The following is an 18,705-nucleotide window of genomic DNA, read 5'->3' on the forward strand; positions in this document are numbered from 1 at the left end:
AATTAATGTTCTGCTGTAATAATATGATGCTGTTATTTGTCTATTGAGAAGTAATGATGTTCTCAGTTCGTTTATGAAAATACAAAAGGAGGGAGCGGCTAGTATAGTTTAGCGGGCGCATGCATATATTAATTGAATTTAATGTATACCTACTGACAGTGTAATAAATATTTACGCGATCAATGTAATATAAATGGCTATAAAAGTTATAAAGTATACATATTTTTTTAGGTTAATGTAATGCAACCCATATGTTCCATAATTTGAAAGTTAATGTTTTACAACTACAGCAGCCCATATTTTTGGCAATTCAACCAGTTAGGGCAGTGTCAGGTTTCTCTTGCAGAGACTTTTGGTAAACATTATTCAGTTGACAACACACACAATATGGACATGTGAGATGAGAGAGAATCTCGAATAACCTTTGAAGGACAATGGCAAAAGATTTATTTCTTTAGGAAATGATAGGTCAAAGACTATATACACAGAGCAAAAACATTGGATTCATATTCAACATAATACAGACAGCTCTGTTACAGCTTTATTACAGAGACACTTGACTCTTCCCTGAGGAGACCCACTTGATACTCAATAAGACTTGATCTAAATCCTCATATCAGTCTTCCTCCACAATACAAAAGCTTTCAGCACTTCTCCTTGATAAATATTTCAGACTTGGATTTCCACATTCCATCTATACATCTCCTCTTCTAGTGGAACTGGGATATTCAGAGTCAGCAATCCTGATTCACTGTTGTAGTCAAAGCCGGTGTTTGCACCATCTACCGAGCATTTCTGGGGTCGCTGTGAAATGTAAACGCCAAAGCGGCCACATCCCCTGACCTTCAGTAATACTGTTGCAGTCGGAGACTGGCTTTCGCCATCAAGGTGCTCGGGTTTCTTCTCAGAAGCTAGATGCACTTCGTACCGATCAATGGCACCACCACTGTTGATCATATCTAGCAACCCAATTGGAGCAAAAGAGATGTTTGTTACAATTTCCTACACCAAAACAATGTTTATAAGTCTTCTCTTTGTTCATAATTTAGTAAAATATGTTCAAGAAGCTAAGTTAAGAACAAAAGGTCAGCATGTTAATTGGTTACCTTGACTGGAGAAAAGTGGAATACTTCATATTCAAGAACTTTAAGTGTCACAGGCAGCGAAGCACCTTTCGGTAGGCGAACTACTTCCCCTGTAGTTTAAATTATGAGACAGTTAAATCGTAATCCAACATCACGGTCATACGTCTGCAAGATCAGAGCCACCTTTTTTTTTGGTGGTTTAGGGAAAAACTACGATAAGGAATTACTTTACCTGATCTAAAAGAATAGACTACAGAATCCCCATTCCAACCAGGGCCAGCGAGCTGAGCAATGGTGTCGACATCAGTGGCTTGGACAGAACTTGTAAGTGTTCCAGGAGATGCATTGTGGATACGTGTCTTCTTTATGACCTTGCACCAGCCAGCACCTTGGCAGTTAAATACACCCACCACACCAGTGCATTTGTTCACGTTCCATATTTTAAGCAAGCTGTCCAACATAAAACACAAAGGTTAAGTTTCAGTGCTCATTTACAAGAATGATCACATTATAGCCTAGAGATTCTATAGATACATCAGTTGCAAAATAGAATCGACCTTGTCCCGTCTCTAGCTGGATCAACAAATAGGCAATCACGAGTTGGTCGACCAGGCAATTGAGCGCGAAGCACTGATCCATCAGGAAGGACAAGCTTTTTTAGAAGCTCAAAGTTGTGATTTCCGGGTTTATCACTGAATAATAGAAAAAGACACCAGGTTAGACAACAGTTCCAACATTCAAGTTAAAATAAGCAATAAGGAAGAAGAGTATACAGGAGGACAACTTATTACCTGACATAAATTGGTGATCCTCCAACTGCTCGAGCTGCAGCATGATATTCAGCAGTAGGGTGGAGACTCTGCAACGAACATCACAGTTATTAATTTACCTAATTTTACATCTAATGCATTCATTATAAACTAATTTTAATTGATCATCATATGAAATCGTCAAACATAAACGATATATAAATGAAGGTAGAGTAAATACGAGATACTAACATGGAACATGTCCCAATCTGGTTGCATGAATTCTCCCAAGAACAGCGAGTTGTAGCAAACACAGGATATATGGATGGTGTGAGAAGCTGGGTCACGAGGATAATAATCATCAGAAGCTCTAACTAGAGCAGTTTGCTTGGAACTGTAGAGCCCATCAGTATTATGATTCATGCAGGCAATGCATCCATTATCAGGAAAATTTCGAGCAATGGATGCTTCTAGGGCCTGAACATAGCTTCTTGTTAAGGAAACTCTGCCACCATGACCAGCACCAAGTGTTTCAATGATGTTCTGGACATCGACCTTGACTCCATCAACCCCACAGGATGCCAGATAGGCATGTAGTTCATTATAGAAGTTGAAGACCTTTTTTGGGTGCACCAAACCCAAGCCATGAACGGCAAGACTGTCCATAACAATGTCAGGTTGGTTTCCCATCACTCCAGGGGACTGAACGGGGTATGCCAAAGCAGTTTCATAGTGCTCGAGCCCAGGACCAGCAGGTTGTACTCCACCCCAGTAACCAGCTAGGGCATGCCATACATACACATACCTGCATAGTAAGCACATTGTTAACAAGTATCACTATGAGACAGATCCTATGAGGCAAAGGAGGAAAAGATTTGAGTGCTGAAATGTACTTTGAATCAACAGAACATTAAGTAATTCAATTACAAAGCAAAAGGGTGAGTGCATGTGCGCGCAATTCTTGGACATTCTATAAAATACAAGGATCAAAAGTTGCAAACTTACTTGACATTGTGCTGTTTCTTGGCTTCCTCCACTACATGCTTCAGGCCTTTCGTTTGGAACTTCTTGTTTTCTTTAATTCCTGTTAGCCTGTTTGCAAACCTACAAAACGAACATCGCAGGTACATATGTAAGAAGAGTCTATTTCTTGCAAATAGTTGTTGCACCAGAATGCTATCATCAATGAAATTTTATTTACTAGATGTGCAAATAACAGTAAAATAATGATTATGCATAGCAAGAAATCTTACTGTGCTCCTTCTTGAACTACACAACTAGCGTCCTTGGGTGCTTCATTACCAATCTGTTGCCAGCCATCGTCAATGATCAAGAAACGTGGACGAACACCACCCTCAGATAAGCTGACGTAAAAAGCTTTACATAAATTAGTTACCCAAAAGACATTTACAAACAAAAACTAAGAAGCAGCCAAATAAAGAGTTAAACAAGTTTTACCTTCTAAGGCCATCCTCAACCCCCTCTGCTGTGACATCAGTATAAAAGGCATCCCAGGTGCACCACCCGAACCAATCAATACTTGATGGCAACTGCATGAGACCAACAAAAGATATTAACAGGTCCTCTTCAGATGATGGTCCAACCAAGATTTCACCATTAAAAAACTAAGAAAGCAACCTTTACCTTCTTCTTCTCTCTGTGATGGAAAGTTTGCAAGTGTTGCTCAACAGATCTGTTGAAAAAGAGAGAGGAGCAAAACACATTATTATACAATCTAGAAATGGATTTACAAATGAATTGCAGTTACATTCTTGCTAGTTGATTATCAATTACATTATTCAACAATTCCTCCACACTGCAGATACACTATACTATTTGGTGATTTAGATCAGAAAGATCTCAGGAACTTAGAGCTTACTTCACAGCCTGGTTAATGACTTCAAAGGGATTGGTCCCAGCATTCATGTAGACAAGATAAAGACCTTGGTTGGTTTCAACAGCATTATCTCCTGCAAAAATAAATCAAACCAAAAGACAAAGGTCATATTGGTTTTCTCATATACTACTACTTTGATGATCTACCGATTATCTGTAACTCGGTCAGCATTGACGTTTATAGAGTAGGTCCAACCCTAAAAGTTATGATAACCTCATTTTGAGGAAATGGGGAATAGGACTTGCAAGCTTATCCTGAAGGATTTTTTTGCACAGCACTGTTCATTATGGGTGAAGAAACTTTGCTTAAAACGAGAAATGACATTGTGGTACTGAAGGATTTTCCAATGGCTAGAAGGAAACTCACCACTCTCAAGGCAAATCTCCATTTCGTTCTTCTCATTGCCTTGAAGAACAGCACGGAACTGTCCCTCAAGTAGAGGTAGGAAGACAGTGTAGATAGTTGGGGCATCTTCACGCTCACCCTCGGTGGTGTCTTTGCTCTCCACAAGCATGAATTGGGTCTCCAAAGGAATATCATTTCCACTTGTCCCCATTCTCTGAGTCATCCACCACAGCTTGAAACGGAATAAACACATGAACCGAGTATCCCTGTAGCAATAGATAGCAAAGAACTGATTTTTGTAAAATGAGTAGCATTTTCTAGATGTACATATTCGTGTCTTCACTCTTCTGCAACCCAATTCTCTGAGATCTTCTGAAATATGATAAACACGTAGCTCTTCTGCATGGAATTGATCAAAGTAACTTTCATCCACTAAGCATGAAGTAAGAAATTTAACAATGTGAAGTAAATTTTCACCACTAACGATGGACTTCATCACTATATGGACACTTACATCCCACCAATCAATTTGGACAAATAATAAAGGAGTAGAATTAGTAGCACAATTAGCCTATTATCCACCAAGTCAAAATCCATACATCCAAATTATGTTAAAATTTATTAAATTGGTTTACAATGGTTATAGCATAATATTGAGAGAAGGCGAAAACTATATTTTTTCTTCTTTTTACCAAATTATCTTGCTCAAACAAAAGATGATGAACCTTACCAAGTCTTTTGTGCATACTTATACTCTCTAATAAATTGATTAGCAGTGGTCCTATGGACAACAGAGTTCAAAGAAAGATTGTCTCATTCTGAAAAATTCTGAGTCTTCCCTTTCCAGAAATTAAAGAAGCCATTAAATGAGCAAGCAGAACCTTGAAATGTAAGCTTCCTAAAAGAAAATATCTAAAAGTCCACAGTGAGTAATTACAGATAAAGTAGGAGAACAATTAAATTGCTTACTCTAAAACCCCAACAGGGAACACATGCAAGCATTTGCTCTGCGAAGCTGTGGCTCCAATAAATGCATCAGTAACAAGCCCAACACCCGATCCAGGAGTCAAGATAATGTTGTCAGGCACTCCCCTCAGTATGGTCTTTCCATGGACAACAAGGTTTCCATCATTGATCGAAATCTTAGGTGTCACTGTCATCTTCTTGCTATTAGACAAGAAACTGCAGAGAAAACAGCAACAAAAGCATTCTGTTAGCTCAAAAGTAATAATATTAACATTATCAGAACCAGATAAGCTCTTCGCGACTGACAACACTAGCCGTTTGCTAGGAGAGGAACAATGCTCTATCTTGATTCAAATTTTTAAAGCGAGTTTTCAACCAAACTTCAAATCTTGTATCACTCCACCTGGTCGTATGAAATGAACTGCCATTTATATATTAATCAGAAAAGTTGGTAAATTCAAAGCAAATCCAAGGACATACTTGTCAAAACTCAATAAAGTCCCTGGAAAAAGCTTGAAAATTCAGCTAAATAGGAGGTGGCAATTTCTAAGGAAGATGAACAATTGGACGCACGATCAAAAATCACCTCTGGTACCTCTCAAATTCTTCCCCAAAAACAAAGCATGAATTAACGATTGATACACATGAGGTAACTCATAGAAGCTGAACGTACAACCATTTTCCAAAAAAAGAACTTCCTCTCAAGTCTCAACAACAAAATTTTCACCGTTTTTTCGTTCAAAATTAACCAGACGGCTTTCTCATCAAGCACGTATAAGCATAACAATACACATTACAAGATGCAGCAAAAACACCTGTAATCAAGCTTTTAAATATTACTCCAAACAATTCCAAAAAATTAAAAAATAAATCTTTTAAACTTTCTTTTTAGATGAAACAGCTGACACCAGGGGATCCACGCTTAAGGTACCGGTACCGAGTTCATATGAAATCGACGTGCAACATATATTTATTCAATAAATTTGCTAACAAACGGTCCATATGAACTCATTAACTTTAAAAATATAATGAATTCAATATTAAAAGTTGAATCCACGAAATTTAAATCTTAACGGACACAATTCAATATTCCACATTCTTAGCTCAAAAAACAAAATTACGAATACAACTAAAAAGGAGCTTGTAGAACTTAGAGAAAACTCACATTTATGTGCAAAAATGGAAGTGTTATTTACTACTCAGAAGAAGCGCACTCCAAAAGGAAATGCAATCTTACTTTGAGAGGGTAAAAGACGATAACTACAATCAGAGATGATTGCTTTGCTTGTTAAACTTGTCAATCAATTATTAGAGTGGAGTTTGAATGATTGATTCCATTTCTGGTATTTATATAGTCCTCGGCAATGCTAAAAGTCGAACGATTTTTCCAGAACCAACTATTCCCCAGATGACACGTAGACTCGAGACATTGATATTTTCGATATTTTATTTCTTTAATGTGTTGTCCTTTTCCTCTTTTTATTTTTGTCTTATTTTAGGGTGTGTTTGGTACATAGAAAAATATATTTTTTTTAAAAATAAGTGATTTTTATTTATTTTTTGGTGTTCGGTTGAAAAATAAAAAATATATAAGTTAATCAGGGAAGGGTGATACGTCGGAGTCTAAGGGTTTGGGTAACGGTGGTGAGAGGGTAAGGGTGATAGGGGAGGGGGTGGTGGTGAGGTAGGGTGGGTAGGGGTAGGGGGTTGGGGAAGTGGCCGGGTGGTGGTGGGGTGGGGGAAGAGTTTTGAAAATATTTGTTCTCTTTCTCGTAGAGAAGTCTTAGTGAGGAAAATATTTTCTAAATCTCTGTCAACCAAACATGAAAAAATAAAAAATATTTTTCAGAAAGAAATTTTAATCGTACCAAACACACTCTTAGTTTCCTCTATTTCTGATTTTTAATCTTTCTTTTTTGTTTTTTGCTTTTTCAGTTTGATGATACATAAGGGGCAAGGTAAAGTGGCTTCTTGTTTTGTTGGGATATATATTGTTGATTATCTATTTATATAATACTTTTCACAAAATAATTCTTTAATTAATTTTAACAAAAATTTAAATAGATCATGTAATCCGTCTTTGTCCTTTGTTTATAGATGATTTAGTGTATCGAGCTTAGTTTATACATGAAAGATTAAATCACCGGTTCTTATAAGTTATAAAGTTTATGTTCACAATCTGAGATGGAATTGGACAAGTCATCGATATGATTGTAGCACAAGATTGAATATAGTTTATCTTGATTATGTGAATGGTATAATTCTGATTTCTTGTGCTAGTACATTTTATATGTATTAAACGGATCAAGCAAAAATAAGTATTGTATATTTAATAAAATAAATTCACTAGTCCATTAAGTGTACTTATAATCTTAATTTTGATATAATTATTAATGATTATGTATATCATTTGTTATTTTAATTTATTAAATGTGAAACTTTTTGTGAGTTAATATGCCTGATAAATTGGATGTTAACAATATACATTGGCGAAGTAATAGTTAGTTGATAAAATTTATGTTTATGTCTAGAGATTGATGATACACCTTTATGAAAGCTTATAAGTTTTCATGTGTAAATCATGCACGTGAATTTTATATCTGTCACATGAAATAAATTAAGCGACGTTCTAAAGAAAATAATTAATAAATTAAATTATTAATATTTTAATTTAATTTAATCGATTAATATTTTAATCTTAACATGTGGAATTAAGTAAGATTTAATGAATTAATTTTAAAATTAAACTAAGAAGTGCAGTTATGAATAATTAGTAAATAATCCGTAATTTATTATGGTAGGATTAATTCAGATATTCTGAATTAATTTCTTAATACAAAGCCTCGTTGATTAAATCATATGATCCTTGTTGTGCCTGAATAATTAAAAATTAAATGAAATCTGATTTCTTGGTAAAAAAGAAAGGCTAAGCAGTTTTAAGAAATAGTTTTAAACCCTAAAACTTGTGGCTATATATAAGGTCTTATTCCATCAAGGAGTCTAGATGTTTTCACACGTTTTTTCCTAAGAAAACTTTTCCCACATGAGTTTTGTAAATTTCGGGTATTATTCTAGTAACACAACAGAAGACCGTGTAACTGGAGGATGATCGTGGAAGATATTTGCTCGTGCTTGAAGGCTCATTTGGTTATTGTCACATTTCAAGAGATAAAGTATCTATTTTATATTTGACTAAAGTTTATAATTATATATTATCTATATTACATGCAAATAATCATGGCTAATCTTCCGTTGTTTATATTTATATTCCAATTATTTTTACTGCCGCCTAGTTTGAATAGGTGTTGCTGAGTGTTTACCCTAAAAAAAATGGATAACAATTAAATTTATATGTGGTTTTAAGGATATGCTGGTTAATTCAATACAAATGATAAGTTGCGTTAGATTAAATAGATAAAGGACGTAATAAATTGTCAAACCAATTAAGGGGAGTGATCCTAGACTCATTAACGACTTTAATGAAACGCCTGCCTTCGATCCCGGGCTCACGATGATGAAGAACTGATGAACAAAAGTAAGAACTTTGAATAACAGAGAAAATAAGAGTATATTGCCTTGATATACGTGTTACAATAATCCCTCATGAATAGTTAGACTCCCATTTATATAGTAGGGGAGTTTTACACTAAGTACAATTCCAAAAGAGGTAAAAATCTTTTATTTTACTAATCACTGGTTTTTTGTCGATACGTGCTGAGATTCACGCCATAACATCCGGCTAGGCACGGATATCACATTCCTTTGTTTTTCATGCTCGATTATCTGGTAATGCTCTCCGAAGTTTTAGGGTTCGAATCGGACCCGGGGGATGTGGCTTTGATTCTTCCGATGGCATGTGTTTTACCCGGATGCCGACTCGAGGGGCTCCTTACCCCGATTCCGGTTTCTTACAGTCACATCTCTGCTCTGTTTACTTTATCGGGAACCGAGGCATCTAAAGGGCTCGGTTTCACCCGTATACAGATAGTCACCTCGTTTCTCGGAGAGTAAGTTTACGAAAACGACGAGAAATGACATATGCACTTCGATTCCTTCTTCAATACAGCGTGACAGAAATGAAAAAGAATCTGAAACGTCCCGTCAGTCGTGTAATTATGATTTCAAACATGCGTCATCCATCGGTTGGCCATCCCTGAATGCAAAACAGTGCGTAACCTCTATAAATACTTTCCTCCTTCGTTCATTTTTTATCTTTTGACCAAGCTTCTGCCTTCGAGTTTTCAAGATATCACTACCCTTCTTCATACTCTAATATTTTCACCCCCATTCTTTAAAACTTCTCAGTAAGTTGCAAGTTTTTACTTATTTTCTACCCAGCGCACTCGACCTTTCATCTTTCAACCTCTCTTCATATTTTTCAAGCTTTTTCCAGATAACAATGGCTAAAACTTCCAAATTTGCTCCCGAAAAAGTCGCTACTTCTTCTTCATAACCGACTGCTGAAATCGATGAGACTACTCCTAATGTGGTCGTCCTCGAGAGGTCTGCTCCTGACGCGGGTACCGATGAATCGACTGCCGAGCCTCCCTTGAAAATATTCATTCACGGGGGTTGTTCGGTTGCCGATGACTTTAAGGTTGAGAAGCCCTTGTCGGTGCAGGTCCGGTGTGAGAGAGTATCAAGATATATATGCTCCATTACCGAAGACGTCCTCCCCGCGGTCCGAGAGGACTGCAACCGGGCGGGTAAGGACGTAGTAGTTCCCGGGCCTGCGGACGCCATCACTACCCACGTGGAGGGTTATATAAGTGTTTACGCTTTTGCCTTCACGTTGGGCCCAGTAGACTCGATTATCTTGGCTTTATGCAAGATGTACGAAGTATGCCTCGGTCAAATCCACCCGTCACTATGGAGGATCGTGATCCTCCTTCGTTATTTCGTGAACAAGACCAAATCTCGTTGGTTCACCATCGATCACCTTCTCCACCTATACAGTCCCTGAATCTTCCGAGGGGGGCTAATAAAGCTCACACGCCAGGCCACAAAGCCCCATTCTCGAGCATCAATGAGAATCAGGATCGGGGCTGGTAGGGATGTTTCGTTTGGTTGAATACCGACTACTTGGTTACCCCCAAACTCATGTCATTCCCCGAGAAGTGGAACGCATCTCGTAAGTATAGTTTCCCTTTGAATGCCATATTACCTTCATCTCCTCTTTTCTTACTGGTATTTGAGGTGGTGCAGCCGTCGCTCGAATCCCAAACGCGATCCCTCGGCTCAAGAAGTGGATCGAGTGCATTTGTTCACAGATGCCTTATTCTGATTGCTCATGGCGCAAACTCTCGAGGGGCCGTTGGGAGCCCCGTTCTCACGGTAAGACCCTTTTGTAATAGGTAACATCTCGCTCTCTCATTCGCATCATACTTACCCTTTTTCTTCACTTTTCCTTCTGCATGCTTTCCTAAGACCATTGAGCTTAGGCCTTTAGTAGGGAACGAGGATTCATCCACTGACCCCTTCACTTTGGGGCAGCTCGGGGCTATAGCAGGATAAAGGAAGAAAAGGAAGGCTCCAGGCACCCCGAGCTCAGAGAAGAAGAAGCCAAAGAAAAGATTGGCCCGTAAACCAAAGGAAAGTTCTAGCTCTCGAGCGCCCGACTCAGATTCGCTTTATTGGCTCAGGGATGAGCCCGAAGAAGATGATCTTTTTGTGGCCCACGGGCCGACATCCCCCGAGGAACGAGCAACCGTTGAAGAGGAGATCTATGAGGCTGATCCCCTTCAGGCCCAGGGGGTCGATGAGGAGACCGGGGCCGAGACTTCCCGAAATTCCTGCCACGCCCCGACAGAGGCACCCGATGTAATAGAGATTTCAGGGTCACCTTCCTATACCGAATCCATGATCGAGGAGGCCCGAGCGGGAAAGGAGAGGTCTAATGAAGGGACTCATAGCGCGGACGATCCCCTTAGTTCCTTTTTTTACGGTGTGGACTCATCCATTTTGGAGGATTTTTCCGGGCTGGGAGACCTGGAGGTGCCGAGAAAGGGGTCGTCTTCAGAAGTCGACGGGCTGAATTCAATCCCGAAGTTTGTCAACCAATTACTTTCCCCGAGCGTAGATCCCGGCCGCAAGAGGTCGATAGTCATAACTATTCCGAAGGACGTCTGGGTTCTTTCCGCTCCTGTGGGAGTAGCGAACCACCTTCGATACCTGGTAACCGAAGAAGACCAGGAAAAAATGAACAAGGTGGACGTACCGTGCCTGTTCAACGAGGCACAACAGGCATTTAATCGGGTAAGGTATCATTACGGTCTTTCATCCTTTGACTTAGTTCCTGATATTTCTCATGTCTTCTTTCCTTTATCTTTTTCAGGCCTCGGTACTCCATCATGAAAGTTTTCTTCGGTACCTGGATGAGGCTAACCAACTCGAGGCTGAGGCCAGGGAGCTCACCGAGAAGAGAGACATGTATAAGCTTCTCAGCGAGCAACACGAAGGTGACGTCAAGAGTCTCCGGGCTAAGGTAGATGCGGCTCGGAAGGAGCATGCCAACTTGGTGGAACAGGTAAAGGTTTTCAAAGTTAGCAATGACGACTTAGCCATGGCGACTAACGACCAAAGTTAGCAATGACAACTTGGTTGAAATGAACGAGGTCCAGGCCATGGCCAATGTTTAGAAGGGAAAAATAAATCGGCTGGATTCAGAGAAGGAGACCGCCCGGGAGTAGCTGGCATCGGTAGACGTTCAACTCCAAGTGGATAAAGAGATAGCCGATGCACGGGTTTGATAAAATGAGGACCTTTAAGCTCAACTGGTCTCGGCTATTGCTGAACGGGATGCCCTTGGCAATGAGCTCGAAATAACAAGGTCCATCTCGAAAATAACCAGTGATGGTGGCCCAATATAGGGCTGATGTTGAGGCAGCTGAGGCCCGCCTAAAAGTCACTATTGAGTACGTGCAGCGGTTGTCTTGAAGGGAGATCCTCGAAGAGATCCATGCCCGAGGTTTTGACCTGTCGGCCGAGATCGAATGGGCGAAAAGGCTCGAGGTCGAGGCCAAGAAGCTTGTTGAACCCGAGGGTGAAGAAGGCTCTGAGGGCTCCGACGAACCCGAAGATGGAGAAGACCCCGGCGGCTCAAGTGATGAGACGAGTTCTGATGGAGATCAGCCGTATGTGCCTTAGGAATGTTTGTCTTTGTTTTTGCAGTTTGTACGTTTATTTTGTTGAGGCTATTTTCATCGGCCTTTGTAAAGACATTCTGAATGTATATATAAGGTTTTTTCCCTTTTGGAAATTTTCAAGTCTATTACCTTTAGCATGCTTTTTATATTTGTAATGATTTAAAATGCTTTAGTAAGGAATAAAACGTAGTAATAAGTTGTTTTTCGGAGGTCCGAACAAGACTTATTCTCGATGCAAGTTTTGTTTGAAACATGTGGGGGCTCGGAATGACCAGAAGCTTTCCCCAAAATGCTTGTTTAAATATTTTTAGACTATAATTTTGCCGAGGGTAACCTTTGAACCAGTTCGAAATTTTGAAGGCCTTATGTTCTGATTATGGGCTTTGGACGTCTCCAAGCCTCTTTTAGGGTGGCCGTAGCCTTTTAGATTTGGGCACTGCCTAATAGGTCTGGTGCCCTCGAGTTTCGATAACCCGAGCCGTCTAAACTTATTAAGGTGGCAGTCCTCGAGTGGGGGTATCCCTTTAGGCTCGGATAGGGGTGTCCCTTGGGCTCAATAATTCTTGGGCAGTAGTAGAACTTAGGCTCAATACTTTTAAGAAGCAAAAACTTTTTGTGAGCAAGGTAGAAACTTTCTTTCATTTCTGTGCGTAACGTATAAGATTGTATAAAAGCTCGTATTGCGGTCGGTATGACCTACGCGGGCATGGTTCATTCGACCATTTATCCCTTACAATGAATCCTAACTACCGAGTCTAGACTGATCGAGCACAGAGTTTCTTTCCTTGCTAAAAATCATGACTCAAGGGTGATGGCCCCTAGTATTCGAGGTCGATCGTCGAGAGGGCTCGGATATTGTTGATGTAACCATCGACTCTGATTCAAAAATTGGTCTTCGATTCTAAGTTAGCACGATCCACTATTGCGTCGTTAAAAATCTTGCCGGAAAACCCATTTGGGGCAAAATTGGTTCAAGGAAAAAAGAATGCAACGCGTGCTTTCAGGACTATCAACTACATCATCCTTTGGCTAATGCGTGTAAGTGTTAGTCCAATTCGCAATATATATAAAACAAAAAAGAATGAATGGGGTCGTACCTTAGCAGTAGTATCATTTTAAGTGGGTCATGTTCCAGTTGTTCGGTAACTGCTCACCATTCCCTGCTTCGAGTTTCTACGAACCTTTACCGGTAATCTCGATAATTTGATATGGACCTTCCCAATTCGGTCCCAGCTTCCCTTCGTTCGGGTTCCGGGTGTTAAGTGTCACCTTTCTTAAAACCAAGTCCCCGATATTAAAGTGTCGGGGGTTGGCTCTCCGGTTGTAATACCTTTCAATCCGCTATTTCTTGGCGGCCAACCGTACGAGGGCGACCTCGTGCCTCTCATCCAATAGTTCCAGGCTCATGCTACTGGCCTCACCGTTCAACTCTTTGGTCACATATCAGAACCTGAAACTCAGATTTCCTACCTCGACCGGTATTAGTGCTTCGACTCCGTAGACCAACGAAAACAGGATGGCCTTGGTACTAGATTTTGAGGTCGTACGGTATGCCCAAAGGACTTCGGGTAAAATTTCCTTCCTTTTTCCTTTGGCATCGGTCAACCTTTTCTTAATGTTTTGGAGTATGGTCTTGTTTGTAGACTATGCCTGCCCGTTCCTACTAGAGAGATAGGGTGCTGACAAGATCCTTTTGATCTTATGATCCTCGAAACATTTGCTTACCTTGCTGCCGATGAATTGCTTCCCATTGTCACATACGATCTCGGCCGGTATCTCGAACTGACATATTATGTGATCCCAAATAAAATCAATAACTTCTTTTTCTCTGACTTTCTCAAATTCCTGAGCTTCAACCCATTTAGAAAAATAGTCAGTCATAAATAATATAAACTGAGCCTTACCGGGTACCTATAGCAGGGGACCGACGATATCCATTCTCCATTTCATGAATGGTCATGGTGATAAGACCGAATGTAGCATCTCCCCGGGTTGATGAATCATTGGTGCGTGCCTCTGACAACCGTCGCATTTTCGTATGAATTCCTTTTCAATCCAACAATAGCCGACTCGGATTATCTTACGAACCAACGATTCGTCCCCCGAATGATTCTCGCAGGTACCTTCGTGAACTTCCCTCAAAACATATTTGGTGTCTCCCGGTCCCAGACATATGGCGAGTAGACCATTGAATGTTCTTCTGAATAGGGTGTTATCTTCGGACAGGTTGAACTTGGCTGCCTTCGTGCACAGTGCTCTCGATTCTTTAGGATTCGAGGGTATATTCACGATCTTCAGGTAATCTCTATACTTATATCTCCAGTCTCAGGTTAAGTTTGTCGAGTTTATCTTGAAGTGGCCTTCTTCCACTACCGAGATCATGAGCTATACGACCGTTCCCGAGCTGAATTCATCGTCATCAACCGATGACCCTAAGTTATCCAGAGCATCAACTTTTCTATTTTGATCCCAGGGCACGTGTTGTAGGGTCCATTACTTGAATCTATGTAGCGTTACTTGTAGTTTATCCAAGTATATTCGCATTTGTTCCTCTTTTACTTCGAATGTCCCATTGACTTGATTCACCACAAGGAGGGAATCACATTTAGCTTCGATCACTTTGGCCCCGGGCTTTTACCCAATTCGAGACCTACAATCATGGCCTCATACTCAGCCTCGTTGTTAGTCAATTTCACAGTTCTAATAGATTATCTAACTATGTTACCCGTAGGGCGGCTTCAACGCGATGCTGAGTCCGGATACCTTTGCGTTCGAGGCACCATCTGTAAAAAGGGTCCAGATCCCCAAGGAGGTCCTCGAGGTTAGCAACAATTCATTTTCGACTTTGGGTATTAAGTTCGACGTGAAATTAGCCACGAAGTCTGCCAAAATTTGAGATTTGATGGTGGTTCGGGGTCGATATTCAATATCGTACCCGCTAATTTCCACGGCCCATTTGGACAATTATCCTAAGAGCTCGGGTTTGTGCATTATATTCCTTAATGGGTAAGTAGTCATGACACATATGGGATGACATTGAAAATAGGGCCTTAACTTCCTTGAGGCACAGGCGCTTAGCAAAGCGAGCGCCAATTTCTCCATGTGAGGATACCTCATTTCGGCCTCGCCTAGAGTCCTGCTAACATAATATATAGGAAATTGCGTACCTTCTTCCTCCCAGCTTAGGACTCCACTTACCATTATCTCGTATACCGCTAAGTACAGGTACCTTTTGAGTTCTTCCAAAGCTTACTAGAACTCCAGGATCCACGAGAAGTTATTCTTCTTCTTTAATAACGAGAAGAACCGATGGCTCTTATCGGAGGACCTTGAAATGAATCGACCCAGGGCGGCTATGCGCCCGGTTAGCCTTTGGACACCTTGACATTTTCCACCATAGTAATATCTTCTATGGCCTTGATCTTGTCGGGGTTGATATCGATCCCCTGGTTGGACACCATGAATCCAAGGAATTTCCCAGACCCAAATCTAATGCACATTTCTCTGGGTTCAACTTTCTATTGTATTTCTTTAGTATGTTGAAGGTTTCCTGCAAATATTCCAAATGGTCCTCTGCTCGCAGGGACTTAACAAAAATGTCGTCAATGTAAAACTCCATTGATTTTCCTATTTTCTATTCGAACATCCGATTTACTACGCGTTGGTAAGTGGCACCATCATTTTTTAGTCTGAATGGCATTACGTTATAACAATAGGTGTTGTGTTTAGTGATGAAGGAAGTCTTTTCTTGGCCGCCCGGGTCCATCCAGATCTAGTTGTACCCGTAATAGGCGCCGAGAAAGCTGAGTATCTTATGGCCGGTCGCCTCATCGATGATGCGATCGATGTTAGGCTAAGGAAAAGAGTCCTTAGGGCATGCCTTGTTCAAGTCTTTGTAGTCTACACACATTCTTAATTTATCTCCCTTTTTAGGAACTACCACTACGTTTGCTAACCAATTCGGGTACTTAACTTCCCGAATGGAACCTATTTTAAGGAGTTTGGATACCTCATCTTTGATGAAAGCATGCTTGACTTTGGACTGAGGCCCCATCTTCTGTTTAACCGGGTGGAACTTCGGATCCAAGCTCAGATTATGGGTAGTTATTTCCGGCGGGATCCCTGTCATGCCAAGATGGGACCAAGCGAAACAATCTATGTTAGCTATAAGAAATTCAATGAGTTGTTTCCTCAACTCTGGAGTTAGACTCGTGCCCATGTATACCTTCTGATCGAGCAGGTGCTCGATCAGTCTGGCATCAAAATCGTCAGGGGCTATGAAAGACCTAGGGACTCCGTAATCATCGTCCTCGCCCGTCTCCTACCTTTCTGGATCGGTCGAGGCTGGTGATTACTATTGGTTTCTTCCTTGGTGATCGAACTCAGGTTCTTTGACGTCGAGAGTGCGATTATCGGGACCACCTCATCGACCGCGGACATTTCTTTTGCGATCGGTTGCTCCCCTTAAACTGTTTTGATTCTTCCCGGTGTGGGGAATTTCAACACCTGATGTAGCGTCGAGGGTACTGCCCTCATGTTGTGAATCCATGGCCTCCCAAATAGAGCATTGTGTCTTATATCTCCTTCGATCACGTAGAACTTTGTTTCCTAAACGGTTTTGGCGGTATTTACCGGCAGGGTTATCTCCCCTTTAGTGGTCTCGCATGCCATGTTATATCCGTTTAAAACTCGAATTGCGGGCACTATTTGGTCTTGTAGACCCAGCTGTTCCACGACCCTCGATCTGATGATATTGGCCGAGCTACCTGGATCAATCAATACACGCTTAACTCGCGATTTATTTATGAGTAGAGATATTACCAGTGCATCATTGTGTGGATGTACGATGCCTTCAGCATTGTCATTGTTGAAAGATACGATTCCTTCCGGTATGTAATCTCGAGTCTGTTTTCCCTTGTAATGGACACTTTAGTGCACTTTAACATCGGCCCTTGGGGAATGCCAACTCCTCCAATGATCATGTTAATGACGTGTTATGGTTCCTCTTGCTCGATATGCTTGTTGGAGTCCATATTCTTGAAGTGATTTTTGGCTCGATCACTCAGAAACTCTTGGGGGTGTCTCTTATTGAATAACCGGGATACTTCTTCTCTCAGGTGTCAGTAGTCTTTGATTTTGTGGTCGTGAGTGCCATGATATTTACACATTAGGTTGGGGTCCCTTTGGGCAGGATCGAATTGCAACGGTCGAGGCCACTTAGTATCTTTGATTCATCCGATGGCTGATACGATGCCGACAACGTCGACTTGAAGTTGTACTCCGATAACCTTGGTGCCTCTTTGGACCCGATGGGTCTATCAAAATCGTTTTTGCTCATGAGTCCCCGATTATTATGACCACGATCGCTTCTTATTTAACTCCTTGTAGGCTTGCGTCCGGACCCATTACTCATTCGATCTCCATTATATGGTTGATACCGATCTCTGTTCGATCTTGGTTCATGATTGACGGCTCTTTTGGATCTGTCACTAGTACTGAGGGGATAAACGGATCCCGAAGGACCCCCGAGCTGATTGTCTTCGACCATGATTTTTGACTGGTACATGTTATGGACGTCAGCCCAAGTTACTGCCAGGTATTCTATCAAATATTTCTTCAACTGCTACGAAGCCAATGAGCTTTGGGGGTTGAATCCTTGGGTGAATGCCTGAACGGCCCAATCGCCCGCGACCGGGGGCAGATCCATCTGTTCCATTTGAAACCTCGACACGAAATCCATGAAAATCTTGTTATCTCTTTGCTTCACCTTGAAAAGGTCTGACTTTCTGGCCTCGACCTTGATGGCCCCGCCGTGTGCTTTTACAAAGGCATCTACAAGCATAGCAAACGAGTCAATAGAATTAGGGGGTAAGTTGTGATACCATATCATAGCTCCTTTTGACAAGGTCTCTGTGAATTTTTTCAATAGAACGGATTCAATTTCATTATCTTACAAGTCATTCCCCTTAACGGCGCACGTGTAGGAGGTCACATGTTCGTTTGGATCAGTCGTTCCATTATACTTCGGAATTTCGGGCATATGAAACTTCTTCAGGATCGTCTTCGGAGCTGCGCTCAAATGGAAAGGCTTTTGGATAAACTTCTTGGAATCCAGACCTTTCAGTATCGGTGGTGCTCTTGGGATTTGATCGACCCTGGAGTTATTGGTCTCAACTTTTTTTTCGTTCCCTTCGATTTTCTTTTCTCCCGATTCCACCCGTTTTGTCAGTCCTCGAGCATCTTTATTATCTCTGGGTTTGTCCCGTGTTCAGCCTTCCTGTGAATGGTTCATTTTTGCGAGTGTTTTTCCGGGACGGTTCAGGCTCAACTCTGCTAGGGGAGCGACTCTGGTTCTACAACTAGGTTATCGCTGCATGTTGAGCCTGTAACATTTCGAAGATCTCCTGCAAGTTGATCTCATTGCCTTCTACGTCATGTGTAATCCGGGCTATCGATCGGGCTCCCCCGCGAATGCTGTTTTCAGGGTCGGTTGGCAAGTTTGCTTCGATATCCACATG

The 18,705-nt window shown here is 41.1% G+C and overlaps 1 protein-coding gene across 5 annotated transcripts; it reads right to left on the reverse strand.

The window, feature by feature from the left end:
- Positions 1–423: 423 nt before the first annotated feature.
- On the reverse strand, positions 424–6,384 carry LOC107781493 (putative galactinol--sucrose galactosyltransferase 2). Of its 5 annotated transcripts, none has more exons than XM_016602200.2 (14): positions 6,208–6,384; positions 5,046–5,258; positions 4,098–4,342; positions 3,714–3,804; positions 3,479–3,527; positions 3,293–3,384; positions 3,088–3,198; positions 2,840–2,938; positions 2,087–2,639; positions 1,877–1,944; positions 1,643–1,777; positions 1,318–1,535; positions 1,107–1,195; positions 424–1,002 (listed from the first exon to the last, which is right to left on the reverse strand). In XM_016602200.2, exons 2-14 carry the CDS (start codon positions 5,234–5,236, stop codon positions 670–672), a joined length of 2,274 nt encoding a protein of 757 aa, XP_016457686.2. In that variant the 5' UTR covers positions 5,237–5,258; positions 6,208–6,384; the 3' UTR covers positions 424–669. The 5 variants fall into 5 exon arrangements, with proteins under 5 accessions (XP_016457686.2, XP_016457687.2, XP_075108598.1 ...); XM_016602201.2 differs by having other exon boundaries at positions 6,280–6,364; XM_075252497.1 differs by having other exon boundaries at positions 4,098–4,475; positions 6,280–6,364.
- Between the last annotated feature and the right edge of the window lie 12,321 nt (positions 6,385–18,705).

The sequence above is a fragment of the Nicotiana tabacum genome, chromosome 4 (assembly GCF_000715075.1).
Source record: "Nicotiana tabacum cultivar K326 chromosome 4, ASM71507v2, whole genome shotgun sequence".
NCBI classification, from domain to species: Eukaryota; Viridiplantae; Streptophyta; class Magnoliopsida; order Solanales; family Solanaceae; genus Nicotiana; species Nicotiana tabacum.

Coding starts and splice junctions, on each gene's coding strand:
- LOC107781493 (XM_016602200.2), bottom strand. CDS start 5,236: ATGACAGTGACACCTAAGATTTCGATCAATGATGGAAACCTTGTTGTC. Junction 3,805..4,097: donor GGAGATTTGCCTTGAGAGTG/GTGAGTTTCCTT, acceptor TTATTTTTGCAG/GAGATAATGCTGTTGAAACC. Junction 2,640..2,839: donor AAGAAACAGCACAATGTCAA/GTAAGTTTGCAA, acceptor CTTACTATGCAG/GTATGTGTATGTATGGCATG.